The sequence below is a fragment of the Dictyostelium purpureum genome (genome assembly GCF_000190715.1).
Source record: "Dictyostelium purpureum unplaced genomic scaffold DICPUscaffold_215, whole genome shotgun sequence".
In the NCBI taxonomy this organism is placed as follows: domain Eukaryota; phylum Evosea; class Eumycetozoa; order Dictyosteliales; family Dictyosteliaceae; genus Dictyostelium; species Dictyostelium purpureum.
This window is the reverse complement of record NW_003519551.1, coordinates 38,831-53,335: the sequence shown is the minus strand read 5'-3', so window position 1 is coordinate 53,335 and position 14,505 is coordinate 38,831. Positions and strand designations below refer to the sequence as shown.

Genomic DNA, 14,505 nt, shown 5'->3' with positions numbered 1-14,505 from the left:
CATTTGGGATCTATCAATATTCCAAATTGAATTGAAACCATCTTTTAAATGTAAGTTACAATCTGTAGAGATTCTAATGTCTTTGAGTTTGTTTTTAGAATTGTTTTTAATTGAAACTTCATGTTGATAAAATTTGCCAGTATTATCTTCATTAGTACTTACTAATTTTTGTGTCAATAATAATTGGTCGATTTCTATATAAATTTTAAAATATTAATTAAAACTTTGTTTTGTATTTTTTATTATAAATATAACTTACTTGTACAAGCAAATTCTGTAGTGTTAAGGGATGAGACACATGTTTGTTCAATGGAGCAAATATTTGGGAAATCTATGCAATTTTCTGTTGAATTTTGATTAATTGAAACTTTAATTGCAATAGATATAATTAATATTATTAAAAAGCAATAATATATTCTTTTCATTTTTTTATATTGTTTATTTTATTATTGGGGGTATTTTATTACTATTATTATTGAGATGAAGTTATAATAGTTAAATATAAATAAATTATGAAATTTTGAAATTTTTAAAAATTAATTTTAAAAAAAAAAAAAAAACCTTAGTTTTTTTAATATTTAATACTATAATTTATTATTTTAAAAAAAAAATAATTAAAAAACTATATGTTTAGTTAAATTAATTAAACCCACACGAACACACACGCCAAGTTTTTAAATTTAAAAAAGGAATAAAAAATTAGTATAAAAAATAAATAAAAGGGGTGGATGTGTGTGAATGAAAATAATTCTATGTGTGGGTTTTTATAAATCAAGTAAAAAAACGAATTCTATACTATTAATTAATATGACATTATTTCTTCTTATATTATATCTAACCTTTTTGTCTATTGAAAAAAATAAATTTAAAAATAAAAAATAAAATTAAAAAAAATATTTTTTTCGTTTGTATATCAAACTACTATTACTAATACAATTTCTAAATTTATTTTTAAATTACAAGTATATTTTTTATAGCAAAAACAAAAAACAAAAATCTATTTATAAATATTTACAAATGATATATGATAATTTTGTACAGTTGTTTTAAAAATAAAGAAAATATTTGGAGTGTGTGATTTGAAAAAAAAAAATAATATTTTATTTTTATTTTAAAAATTAAATAAAAAAACTATTTAATTCCAATTTAAATATTAATATTTAATAATCTAAAATTAATTTAAAACCAAATTTCCATAGTCGCCTCCCATTGATTTTAATGCTTCAGCCCAAATATTTTGATTTTTTGAACCTTCAAAAATAATATCATTTGAACAACCTGCTTTGAACCAAGCACCTTCATCAATTTCTTTTTGTAATTGACCTTCATTCCAAATTGTACATCCAACAAACATCATTAATTTTCTAGAATCGACTTCACCCTTTTTAATTTTTTCTCTATAGATAAATGAATTAAATAGAATTTGTTAGAATTTAATTAATAAATAAAATAAACAAATAGATTATAATTTTTATATTTACTTTATTTCTTTGAAATTACCACCAATATATAAACCCTTTCTAAGTTTTTTTGAACCAGTAATATTTGCATAAGGATGAATGATTTGAGCACCACTTAAACCTTGAAGAGTAGATAGTTTAGTATGATCTTTAATTGATTCTGGACCACCAAAAATCCAATTTTGAAGAGATGCCAAAGGACGCTTTTGTGCATATTTGGCTAATCTGAGAATATTTTTGGAGAGATTAAGATTTTCAGTATTATTTTCGTCGCTTTCCAATTGGAGATAAGTGATAGCTGGAGCAGCTGATATTGATTTATTAATTACGAAACCATAATGCTTATCACCATCGACATGGGTAATCAATACAATTTTCTTTCTAAAAAAATCCTTTAATGATGGATGTGAAATTAAAATTGTACCTGGTTTTATTTTATCGCCAGCTGCTAATGGCCAACAACTCTCTGATTTTGATTTTGACGAACCCAATTTATAAACTTTACTTGATGCGCCATATGTACTATAAACATTTGAATAAACATTTGAATAACCATTAGAATCAAATGTTTTTTCAAATGATTCGACCTGTAAATCTTTTAATAACTCTACAAATCCTGAATCTTTTGAATTACCTTGAGCTTTTCCAAAATTATTATCAGTATTTATACTATTATTACCATTATTATTATTATTGTTATTATTATTATTATTATTGTTATTAATAGTCTTATTATTGTTTATATTAATATTACTACTATTGCTATAATTAAAACTATTATTTAAACTTTCAAGAATATTTGAAAAGGTTAAATTTATATTATTATTATTATTATTTTCAACATTTATACTATTAGCTGTTTCCACATTGCCATTGTTATTATTATTATTATTATTTACACTTCCATGACTTTGATCATAGGCATATCTTGCCAAATTTAAGTTTTTTAAAACATTTAAACCAATTGATAATGATTTACTTATTTCCTAATGTAAAAAAAGAGTATTAGTATTAGTTATCGACTATATGAGATATTTTTAAAATTTCTTTATAATTACATTTTCATCATCTTGATCGACTAAATTTTTTCTAAAAAATACTCTAAAATTAAAATTGAATTGAAAACTTGGTAAATAATACTTTGGTAATTTTTGTCTAAGTTCTTGTGGTGTAACAAAGTATTGTTTATATTTTGGTTCTTTATCGAAAAGTCTTGTTTGTTTTGCAAGATTTCTATAAAGAAAAAGAGTTAATTTTTTTGTATTTTCTTTTGTAGTCATTTTTATAAATTATTTCAATTTATATAAAAATAATATAAATAATGAAAACTAAACCAAAAATAAAATTAAACTAATAGAAAAAAAAAAAAGTAAAGTGGTAATAAGTATGATTGTTATGTAAAAAAAATAATTTTAAAAAAAAAAAATAATGAAAAAAAAAAAATTAAAAAAAAATAATTAATAAAAATTAAAAAAAATAAAAAAAAATAAAAAATCATTTTTTTTTCGTTTTTTTTTTTATTTATATTTTAATTTTTATTCCAACCATTTAAATTATTTATTTTAAAAAAGGGGTGTTATTCATATTTCATACATTATAAACTATTTTTGATAATAAATAAACAAAAGAAATGATAAGAATAAAAAATTTAAATAGACTAGTTAGATATTGTAATATTAATAATTCAAATAAATTTATAATAAATAGTAATAATAATAATAACCTTTTTAGATCTTATTATTCAACATTATCATCCTCATTTTCAGAATCTGACACCACAAAAAATACCCTTAAACCACAATTAAAACAAGATAACAAAAATATTGGCATTAAACAAAAGGATCAATTAAATTTACAAATCGAAGATATCTCAATTAATAATTTATTTTATAAAAATAAATATCCAAATGAAGAGGTATCATCTATAACACCAATTTCAATTACAAATAAAATTAATAATACATTTAATGGTTTAAAATTTAACAATAGTGAGTTACAATCAAAAGCACTTTCACCAGAGATTAAAATAACACAAAATCAACACATTCATATAATCAGTGATTTTTTTAATGATGGTGCCAGAATATTTCCATTAGTAGTCAGTAAATATCTCTATAAAAGATTTCCAAATTTAACAACTGGTTATGCATTAGCATTTAACTCTTTCTTTTTATCAAGAGTTTTCATTTCAAGTGTATTTCAATATTTAAATTTACAAGATTATTTAAAAGTTGATGTATGTATAAATTATATTTTTGTGTGCACACACCCCAAAATTTATTAAAAATTACTAAAACCCAGTCTTATTAATCTTATTAATTATTTTTATTTAGCAAACTATTTCATCATATAAATATGAAAAGTTATATTATACAACATTTTTATCATTTATCGGTGCTGTATATCAAGATCAAGGTGAAAATGCAATAGAGGAAAAGATAGTACCATTATTTATTGAATATTTAGACCTATTAAACGAAGAAGAATTTAATCAATTATATTTAAGTTATCAATTAAGACTAATTAAAAAGAGAATAAGTAACAATAATAATAATAACAATAATAATAATAATAATAATGATAAAAACAATAACAATAATAAAGATAGTAATAATAAAAATAAAGAACAAGAACAAGATCAAGAAGAAAAAAGAGTTAAAAGATTAATCGAGGGTAATATTAAAAGAAGTCATCATAATAGTAACGAAAAATTATACAATTTATATTCAGTTTCATCATTAGGTATACCTCATAATTTTAGTTTACCAAAATGGTTTTCAACAATTATTTTTAGAGAAATTGATAGTCACAGTATCTACACCAAGTTAATCAGATTAACCACCAACCATTCCAAATTACCTGGTAAAATTCAATTAGTTAGAGAAATTAATAAAGGTACCGATAAATCACTTTATATTCATACCTTCTATCTTGAAGAAAATGATGATTTTAAAATCATTGGATATGGTTTAGGTAAAACTTTAGGAGAAAGTAGGGAAAATGCATATTCAGACTCTTTAATAAGATTATTATACCAAGATAAAAAAATTTAAAATAAAATAAAACTTTATAAAAATCTTATTTTTAAACAAACTTTATTAATCATTCTTTATTTTATTTTAAATATTTAAAATTGAACCTCACATTATATTTTCAATTTTTTTTCTGAAATTTATTAAATTTTGTTTTACCATTTTTCATTTCTAAGATACCAATCAAAAATTTATAATACCAATTAAATAAAAACTAAAATTAATTTTTCTTAAAATTTTACTATTTATTTAAATTTATAAAATTATAATTATCTTTTTGCAATCAAAATTAACCCTCCTTTTTTTTTATTTTTTTTTTATTTTTTTTTTTTTTTAAAATTTTTTTTTTTAAATTTTTTTTTTTTAATTTTTTTAATTTATTTTTATAATTTTTTTTTTATTTTTTTTTATTTTTTTTTTTTTTTCATATTTAATCGAATTATAATTATATTTTCTTTTATTTTTATATTTATTTTGAAACAACTTTATCTTATTATTACATTCATTTAAAAAGAAATAAAAAGAAATAAAAGAAATAAAAATAAAAAAATGACAAGTGTTTCAAATCCAATATTACAGTTTAACAATATATCTTTAGGTGGTAAAGTTGGAGGAGTATGTATATAAAATAAATATAAAGATATATGTAAATTTTAAATATATATATAGATATATAGATATACTAATATTTATTTGTTTGTTTATATTTAAAGAAAAGAGGTATATTAAAATTAACACAAACTGGATTAGGATGGAAATCAGAAGGTGGTAAAAATGAAGCAATTACCCCATCAGATATTAGAAAAGCTAATTGGATTAGAGTTACACCAAGAGTATTTCAACTAAATATTTTAATTAAAGGTGGTGCCAATATTAAATTTGATGGATTTAGAGAACAAGATTATGAATCAATTAGAAAATTTGTATTGGAAAACTATTCACAAACATTAGAACAATTAGAACTATCAACCAAAGGTTGTAATTGGGGTGAAGTTAAAGTTAATGGTCCAATGATCCAATTTGTATCGAATGACAATAAAATTGGTTTTGAATTTCCAATTTCAGAGGTATCACAATCAGTCATTAATCAAAATAATAAGAATGAATTAACATTAGAGTTTCATCATGACAATACATTAGATTTTGATGATGAGTCCATTGTAGAAATGCGTTTCTTTGCACCAACACGTCCAGTTAAAGAGGATGAACAAAAAGAGAAAAAAGAAAAAGAAAAGAAAGAAGGTCAAGAAGGCGAAAACGAAGATGAAGAGGAAGAAGAGGAAGAAGATGAAGAAGACGAAGATGAAGAATTAACACCAATAGAAATTTTCCAACAAACTATAATGAATAAATCTGATATGGTATCGAATGTTGGTAAGAGTTTGGTTGTATTCAGTTCAATTCAATTTTTAACACCAAGAGGTCGTATTGATATCGAAATGTACCCAACCTTCCTCAAACTCCACGGTAAAACTCACGATTATAAAGTACCTTATGATAGCATCTCACGTCTCTTCCAATTTGACCGTCAAGATCAAAAACATATATTCTTTATCATCAGTTTGGAACCACCCATTCGTCAAGGTAAAACTAAATATGCACATTTAGTAATTCAATTCCAAGAGGAAGAAACTCAATTAGAATTAAATCTCACCGAAGAGCTCCAACAAAAATATAAAGATCAATTATTACCAATTATGAGTGGTAACACCAATTCCCTCCTCTATAAAATACTCAAAACTTTAACTGGCAAGAAACTCACCACTCCAGGTAACTTCCAATCTAACAGAAAACTAAATAGTATCAAATGTTCATTAAAGGCCAACGAAGGTTTCCTCTATCCATTAGAAAGAAGTTTCTTCTTTGTACATAAACCACCAACCTATATTAAATTTGAAGAGATTCAATCGATCGAATTCTCTCGTTACGATGCTGGTCCAACCGCCAGAGGAGGTAGCAATCGTACCTTTGATTTAACTATAAACTATAAAAACTCTACCTCAATTCAATTTACAAATATCCTTCGTGAAGAATATCCAAATCTCTTTAATTATCTCAATGAAAAGAAATTAAATATTCTCAATCCAATTCAAACTGGTGGTCCAATGTTGGTCGACGATGAAGATGATGAAGATGATGATGATTATGAACCTTCTGAATCTGGTTCAGAAGATGATGACGAAGAAAGTGATGGTAGTGACGCAAGCGAATCTGAAGAATCCGAAGAAGAAAAGAAAGCCAAAAAGAAACAAAAAAAATAAAATAAAAATTTATATTAAAATATTTTTCTGACAAAACAAAAAAATTAAAAAAAAAAAAAAAAAAAAAAAAAAAAAAACTTGTTTACACTGGTACCATTTTTTTATTGTTTTTTATTTTGTCGCCATAAAAAAAAATCAAAATTGCATATGTATTTTTTAAACTACTAATTTTTTTTAAAGATTTTTCATTATAATTTATTTTTATTGTTAAAAAAAACGAGTTTTTAGTATTTTCCCAAGCAGAATGTTCTATTTTAAAAAAATGCGCAATCTTAGCTATTTTAATTATTTAATTTTTTTTTTTTTTATATGACAGAAATGGCAAATGAAAAAATTTTGTTTTTTTTCTTGGGAATTCTGTGAATCTTTTTTTTTTTGTTTGCAATAAAAAAATAAAAAATCAGTTAAAAAATATCTTTTTATACATATGAAGGTATTTATTGGGTAATTTTTTTTATTGATTTTTTTTATTTTTTTTTTAATTTGCTAGCACTCAAAATCAGTTTGAACCACTTCTACACACATTAATTTTTTTTGAAAATAAATAAAAAATAATAACAAAAAATTTTTTGGCAATGTTTGCTAAAAAAGCAAGGGTAAAAAAAAAAAAAAAATTATTGTTATAATAAAAAAAAATTCAGCACCACAAAAATATAATTTGTATTTTAAAAATAAATAAATAAATAATTAAATAAATATTTTTAAAAAAAAAAAAAAATAAAAAAATTTAAATATTAAAAAAATAAATAAATAATTTTAAAAAAATAAATATATATATATATATAAATTAAAGTCTTCAAATAATATAGAATTTAAAAAAACAAATAAATAATAATGGATTATAATGGAAATAAATTTTGTTGGTTTATTACAGGCTGTTCTAAAGGTTTTGGATATATATTAACTTTATTGTTATTAAAAAGAGGTTATTGCGTGACCGCTACAACAAGATGCAAAAAAAATTTAGAGGACAAGATAAAGGAAGATATAAAGGATGATAGATTAATTGAAGATAATCTGTTAATAGTAGAGATTGATTTAGCCAAAGAGTGTCAAGTTAGAGAGGGTATACAAAAATCGATTGATACATTTGGTCGTTTGGATGTAGTAGTAAATAATAGTGGATTTTTAAAAATAGCAGCAGTCGAAGAAATTAGCGATGAAGAGTTTAGAGAAGTATTTGATAGTAACTTTTTCAGCATGTTAAATGTATTAAGAGTATCACTTCCCTTTTTAAGAGAGTACACAAAAACAAACTTGTACGGAGGCTGTAGAATTTATAACATTTCATCAATAGGGGGTATTTTAAATTTATCTCCAGGATCTTCACCCTACTCTTCCACAAAATTTGCAATGGAAGCTGTTTCAGAATCATTATATTACGAAATGAAACCACACAACGTTCATGTTTCATGTGTTAAACCAGGTTATTTTAGAACTTCAATTAGAGAGTCGTGTCAAGTTTCATCAAATCCAAATAGCATTTATTCGAATGTAAGGGATGCTGAAAATTCAAGACCCAATTGGACATTCAATGGCGATCCAGAAAAAGCTATGAACATTCTTATTGATCTCTCTATCCATGATCGAAATCCTCCACTCCATTTATTTTTGGGTCCAGAAACTATAGAACTTTTCAACAAAAAACAATTACATTTACAAACTGATTTAGAAAACTATAAACATTTAACAATATCAACTAATTTTAATCAATAAAAAATAAATTAAAATTTTTAATTCTTGTTTAAATTAGATACAATTTTTTTTTAATCAAATAATTAAATTCATTTTTTTATTTTTTTTATTTTTTTTTTTTAAATTCCAACAAAGGAAATATTAAATCAAAATTTATTTTTATCTTTTCCAATTAATCATTTTTTATAATTAATGGTTTAGAATAGAATCTATTTATAAAAAATAGCATGGTCAATGTTTATGTAAAATTAAATTATATTAATTGAAAAAAAAAAAAGAAAATTAATTTTAAAAAAAGAAATTTTTATTTTTTTTAAAATTTTTTTTTTTTTAATTTTTTTTAATTTTTTTTTTTTATATAAATTGAAAAATTTTTTTTATTTTTTTTTTTCATTTTTGTTATTAAACTTCTTTCATTCTTTTACTCTTTTTTTTTTTTTTATTCTTTTTTTTTTTTATATAATATATTTATTTATTTATTTTGTTTAAAATCATATTAAACAAACTGAAATCATAGCTGTATATATTCCACTAAATAACAGCAACAATAATCGAATCTTTTATAATTTAATATAAATATTATAAATAAAATATTTTTATCACCCATTTTTTTCTTTTAATAGTTATATTTACTCACATATATTTGTATATATAGTTTTTTTTTTTTAAATTATTATAACAAGGTCAACTACTAATAATAATAATATAACAGTAACAATAATATTAATCATTTTAATAATAAATAAAAAATAATAAAATAAATAATTATAAATATAATTATAATATAATAAATAATAATGAGTGTTTCAAATGTTTATAAATATATTATTGAAGAGGTTATAAGAAATATAAAAACAGAATTAAAAGAAGATTTTGCAAATGATGGTTTACAAGATACAATTATTGATGAAATTCAGCATGTAAGATCAAAACTATTTTTTTTATAATTAAAATTATAATTAATCATAATTTATACTAATATATTTTTATTCATACCAGATGTGGGAAGCAAGATTAGAACAATCGGGAGCCATTCCCGAACCAGAAGATAAAACACCACAAGTTCCAACCACTGGTGCTGGTGTACCACAAAATAAAACATCACCATCAATAACTTCCCAAGCACAACAAAATATATCCGCAACTGAAGTAATTATTTTTAAAAAGTCTTTATTTAATCTTAATTTTAAATATTAATCTTTATAAATTTCCTTCTCTATCATTTTAGTCTGATGCTAGAAATGCATTAAATAGTTTATATCAATTAAACAATGGCACACCTCAAGCAACAGCCGCAACCACTACCACTACAACCACCACAACCACTACTACAGTACCTCAACAAATACCACAAGAACAATCAAATGGCCAAATACAAAATATGCCATCACTTAGAGAGGCAACAAGTTCAGCACCAATTCCAACTAATAGTTCAAGTCAATCATTACCATCAGTAAATATTCTTTATTTAAGCTTCTATATAACTTTAAAAATTGTAACTAACTTTTATTTAACATAGTCATTAAGTTTAATTATGAATCCTATTCCACAAAACGATGGCACAATCGACCAAGAAGATGAAGATTTAGAAGAAAAAATGAAAAATAAAAAGTTTTTAGATAATTTAATTATAACAAATATTTTAAAAAATAAATTTAATATTAGTGGTGAAGATGATATCCCACAAAATGATGGAAATGATGACGATGATGTTTTAGATGTATGTATTCATTAATGGTGTATTTAAAAATAATATCAATATACTAATATCTATGTTTTTTATTTATTTTAGGATGAAGAAGCCAATATTAATAAAGTTGAAGAAGATTCATTAGGTAGTGATTTAGATGATGAGGAGGATGATGATCCAGATCCAGTTATTGAACATTATGTCCTTTGTCAATATGAAAAAGTTACAAGAATAAAAAATAAGAGAAAGTGTATTTTTAAAGATGGTATAATGCATTTAAATGGAAAAGATTCACTTTTCCACAAAGCCAATGGCGAAGTTGTATGGTTGTAAAAAAAATTATAATAATTTTAAATATAACATTTTAATTTTTTAAAAAATAACAAAATAACAAAAAAAATAAATAATAAAAATCACCAACAAAAAAAAAGAAAAAAAGAAAACACATTATACTTTTTGTTGTGTAAAAAAAAAAAATTCAATTGAAATATAGTTTTTTGATAATATTTATTTTTTTATCATAGAAAGAAAAAAATAAAAGAGCAAAATTATATTTAATGTTTAAATAAATCTTTAATTTAATAAAAACTATAATTATATTATTTATTATTTATTATTATATATTATATATTATTTATTATATTATTATTATATTATTTATTATAATATTTATTATTTCCTATTATTATTTTTTATTTATTATCCATTTTTATTTTATATGATTTTATAGAATTCTTTTTTTTTTTTTTTTTAATAAAATTGTAAAATTTTTATTTTATTTTATTTTTTTTTTAAAAATTTAATCGACTAAATAAAAAAAAACATAATATATATTATATAAAATTTAAAGAAAGTTTTATGATGGATTGGTATAAAGTGGATTAGTACCTTGGTGTGGAGATGGTTCATATAATGGATTTTCACTTGATACAGCCATTTGATTGTTTTTCATACCTTTCCAAGAGTCATAACCTTTTTTAGCTCCAAATATAGCTAAACCTAATGCAGCAGCACCACCAATAACAATACCAGCTGTAGCAGCAGCACCTATACCAACCGCAGCTTTAACACCAGCAGATTGGCATCTAAAAGGAAGTGGGTCAAAGTCTTTGAATTTACACGATTGGGTAGCATTATCACAAATACCATATTGGCAATGTGGATTACTTGGAACACATACTCTTGGATAGATGTTACAGCCGCCATAATTAATGTCACATTGACCGACCATACAGAAAGATGGTGACGAACAAATCACTGGTGCTTCAACACATCCTAACTTGGGGTCACATGAAGCTACAACGCAAACTGATGATGGTAAACAAGTTATATTACTGTGCATGCATCCCTCTCCTATCTTACAATAATCATTGGTACATTTGTTTTTATCGTCACATGTAATCTTTGTATTTATACATTTACCATCTGGTGAACAGCTATCTTCGGTACAAATCGAACCATCGTTACAAACATCAGTTATTATACATTGACCAGTTGCCATGTTACATTGGGGTTTATTACATGCATCTTTTGCTTCACATTCAACAGGTACATTAGAGCATTTACCAGTCTTTGGATCGCAGCTATCTGTGGTACATAGATTTCCATCATCACAGTCCGTTAGCGCAACATCATTACACAAAGAACTATTATATGGATTACATTCTCTTCTTACGCAAAGATTGGTTGGATCTGGGATACATGGGTTTGGTTCTGCGCAAGGTTGGCAGTTTGGTATCTTTTCATTAACACAGCCATCAACTCCACATGTATCTATTGTGCAATGGTCGTGGTCATCACATGTATTTTTAATATGTGAACAACCAAAGCCTGGTATACATGTATCTATGGTCTAATATTTAAAAAATAAAATTAATATAAAATAAAAAATTTAAGAAATATTAAAAAAACTTACGCATGGATTCATATCATTACATAAGTTTATAACTTGACAGGTATTGTTGGTACATGGTGTAGCCCAACATGTTGGATCAGAGTGATCTGCAGAAAAGCACTTGGTTTCAACTTCATAACATCCACCCATTTCTTCTGAACAAGCTTGTTTATCACAGAAGTTTGTGAAGGGACATGGATCCTTATTTTGAATAACCTCACATTTCTTTGTATCTGGACTGCATGCATAGCTACTGCACATGGTATCTTGAAGAGTACAATTTGGTTCATTCATTATGCAATTATATCTCCAGTCTTTTCCTGGTGCTAAGCCTTTTGGTGGTGGACACTCCCAGGTACCACATGGTGAAAGATTACCATAGCAACTATCTGGGTTACAGCACTTTCCTGTACCTTCACAAACGCCGCAATAATCAGTATACTGTATAAAAAACAGTGGTAAATATTTAATTTTTTAATTATAAAAAAGGGTAAATTATTTTTACTTACTTTGCACTCTAATGCTAAACTTGTAGTAATTTGAATATAGGAGTCATAGGTGTGTCTTTCACAATAAAAGAAATCAAAATTATAACGGTTTCCAATTTTTAAACCCAAGTCATCTAAATTTACTGTACCAGATTCTGCAGTATGTGGTGCACCTAAATCAATAACCAATTTATTATCAATGAAGACCCAAACGTCATCATCACCTTTGAAATTAAATACTTCACCACCAATATATGTAAAAGAAGCATGCATTTCTAAAGAGAAGTGGTAGTTGTGACCAAAGCCATTGTTGTCTTTATAAATTGGTTCGTTTGGTTTTCTTCCTCTATATGATGGATCTTGGAAACCTTTACCATCAATTGGGAAAAAATATTTATCTTCATAGTAATATACTCTTGGGTCGGTTTCGTTTTGGGTGAATACCAAGTTAATATAGACTGGGGTATTTACACCTGGTACATCGTGGAACCAGCTATGGAATGTTGATTGGTTATGAACTACGAAATTGGTTGCAGTGTTACTTGGTGCATGGTTATCACCACAACAATAAACAGGTGATCGGTCAATGGGATTTAATTTTGGTTTTACAATTCCTTTAACAACTGTATTGTTGTTTTTTATTTCATAATCTGGATTGGTTAGTGGTGAAATATCTCTTATCGTTACCGGAAATATTCTAGTGTTTTTGGGTTGGCCTATATTAAAATTAAATTAAAAACAGTTAACATATTATAATTAAAAATATAGATTCATTAAAGATATTTACAATAAACTATAGATATAAAAATTAATAATAGAATTATTAATTTTTGTATCATTTTTTTTAATATATATTTTAAAAATATTAAAAAATGTTTTTAAAAAAAATATAGATTTTATTTTATTTTGTTTTATAAATATTATTATTATTTAATTTATTGGGATACTAATAATCTAAAAAGTACAACAATCAAAATTATTTTAAAATAATTATATTAAAAAATTAACAATTTATAGTATATAAAAAATAAAAAATTTCTATTTTTTGTTAAAAAATCTAAACACAATAGTTATTATTATTATTATTATTATTTTTATTATTATTATTAGTAATGGTATTTTATTTATTAAAATGAAAAATAAAAAAAAATAATTATTTAAACCCAAAATAAAATATCTTTATTATTTTATTTTTAAATATTTAAAAATAATTTTTAAAAACACCTGTATTTATATAATGTTATTCTGATAATTTTTATTGTTTTTATTTTTAGTAAGTGATTTTTTAAAAATCAAAAGGTTTAACCTTTGTATAAAATATATACTCTGTTTTCTGTTTTTCCTTTTTTTTATATTTTACAAAATGATTGTATTTATTTGATAGTATGTATGTGGAGGTTGTTAAAAATAACTATTTTTTTATTAAAAATAAAATTTAAATTAACATAATTATGATTGTTTAAATATATCTTTTTTAAAAAAAATTTAACACAATTGTTTTTTATTTAACAACTAATTTTATTATTTTTTTAAAATAAATATTTTAAAATTTAATGATAAAATAAAATATTTTTATTTATATCATTTTATATTTGTTTTTTTCATAATTTATTATTGTTATAAAATTTCAATTGTTTTTCTTTGTTAAAATTATTTTATTTTCTTTTTATTATATTTATAATTTTGCCAATAATGTTTATTTGGTATCAAAAATATTTTTTTATTATAACCATATATGTACATATATGTATATGTATTATTTTTTGATTAGTATTATCCTTATTATTAAAATTTTACTGCTTATTTAGTTTAAAATATTTTTTACTATTCCAAATTAAAAAAAATAGTATTTTTTAAATTTTAAACCCCATTACATTTAATTTTAATACCTTTATTTAAAATTTTTAAATTCACCCATTTATTATCACCCCACACCACACAAAGACAAAAAAACAGACACTAACACACGAATACATGAACACACA

General features: G+C 22.9%; 7 protein-coding genes across 7 annotated transcripts; 4 read left to right on the top strand and 3 right to left on the bottom strand.

Annotated features, from left to right (window-relative positions):
- Positions 1–59: 59 nt before the first annotated feature.
- DICPUDRAFT_81043 (uncharacterized protein) lies at positions 60–425 on the bottom strand (the record flags this gene model as incomplete). Its single annotated transcript, XM_003290248.1, has 2 exons — positions 60–194; positions 260–425. Coding segments are annotated over 2 exons (301 nt in total), but the record flags the coding sequence as incomplete, so codon positions are not given.
- Positions 426–1,174: 749 nt separating this feature from the next.
- On the bottom strand, positions 1,175–2,740 carry DICPUDRAFT_88896 (uncharacterized protein; the record flags this gene model as incomplete). The annotated part of the gene is made up of 5 exons (XM_003290247.1): positions 1,175–1,397; positions 1,482–1,926; positions 2,095–2,316; positions 2,362–2,446; positions 2,519–2,740. The coding sequence occupies 5 exons, from the start codon at positions 2,738–2,740 to the stop codon at positions 1,175–1,177; spliced, it is 1,197 nt and encodes a 398-aa protein (XP_003290295.1).
- Positions 2,741–3,090: 350 nt separating this feature from the next.
- On the top strand, positions 3,091–4,513 carry DICPUDRAFT_154803 (uncharacterized protein; the record flags this gene model as incomplete). The annotated part of the gene is made up of 2 exons (XM_003290258.1): positions 3,091–3,696; positions 3,794–4,513. 2 exons carry the CDS (start codon positions 3,091–3,093, stop codon positions 4,511–4,513), a joined length of 1,326 nt encoding a protein of 441 aa, XP_003290306.1.
- Positions 4,514–5,041: 528 nt separating this feature from the next.
- DICPUDRAFT_95110 (uncharacterized protein) lies at positions 5,042–6,785 on the top strand (the record flags this gene model as incomplete). The annotated part of the gene is made up of 2 exons (XM_003290257.1): positions 5,042–5,107; positions 5,206–6,785. The coding sequence occupies 2 exons, from the start codon at positions 5,042–5,044 to the stop codon at positions 6,751–6,753; spliced, it is 1,614 nt and encodes a 537-aa protein (XP_003290305.1). The 3' UTR covers positions 6,754–6,785.
- A 612-nt stretch (positions 6,786–7,397) lies between these two features.
- Positions 7,398–8,529, top strand: DICPUDRAFT_92460 (uncharacterized protein). The gene has a single exon (XM_003290256.1). The coding sequence runs from the start codon at positions 7,588–7,590 to the stop codon at positions 8,467–8,469; it is 882 nt and encodes a 293-aa protein (XP_003290304.1). The 5' UTR covers positions 7,398–7,587; the 3' UTR covers positions 8,470–8,529.
- A 376-nt stretch (positions 8,530–8,905) lies between these two features.
- On the top strand, positions 8,906–10,728 carry gtf2a1 (uncharacterized protein). The gene is made up of 5 exons (XM_003290255.1): positions 8,906–9,368; positions 9,448–9,597; positions 9,677–9,901; positions 9,968–10,168; positions 10,241–10,728. The coding sequence occupies exons 1-5, from the start codon at positions 9,246–9,248 to the stop codon at positions 10,469–10,471; spliced, it is 930 nt and encodes a 309-aa protein (XP_003290303.1). The 5' UTR covers positions 8,906–9,245; the 3' UTR covers positions 10,472–10,728.
- Positions 10,729–10,890: 162 nt separating this feature from the next.
- DICPUDRAFT_98645 (uncharacterized protein) lies at positions 10,891–13,625 on the bottom strand. The gene is made up of 4 exons (XM_003290246.1): positions 13,308–13,625; positions 12,542–13,236; positions 12,054–12,473; positions 10,891–11,990 (listed from the first exon to the last, which is right to left on the bottom strand). Exons 1-4 carry the CDS (start codon positions 13,357–13,359, stop codon positions 10,995–10,997), a joined length of 2,163 nt encoding a protein of 720 aa, XP_003290294.1. The 5' UTR covers positions 13,360–13,625; the 3' UTR covers positions 10,891–10,994.
- Positions 13,626–14,505: the final 880 nt, after the last annotated feature.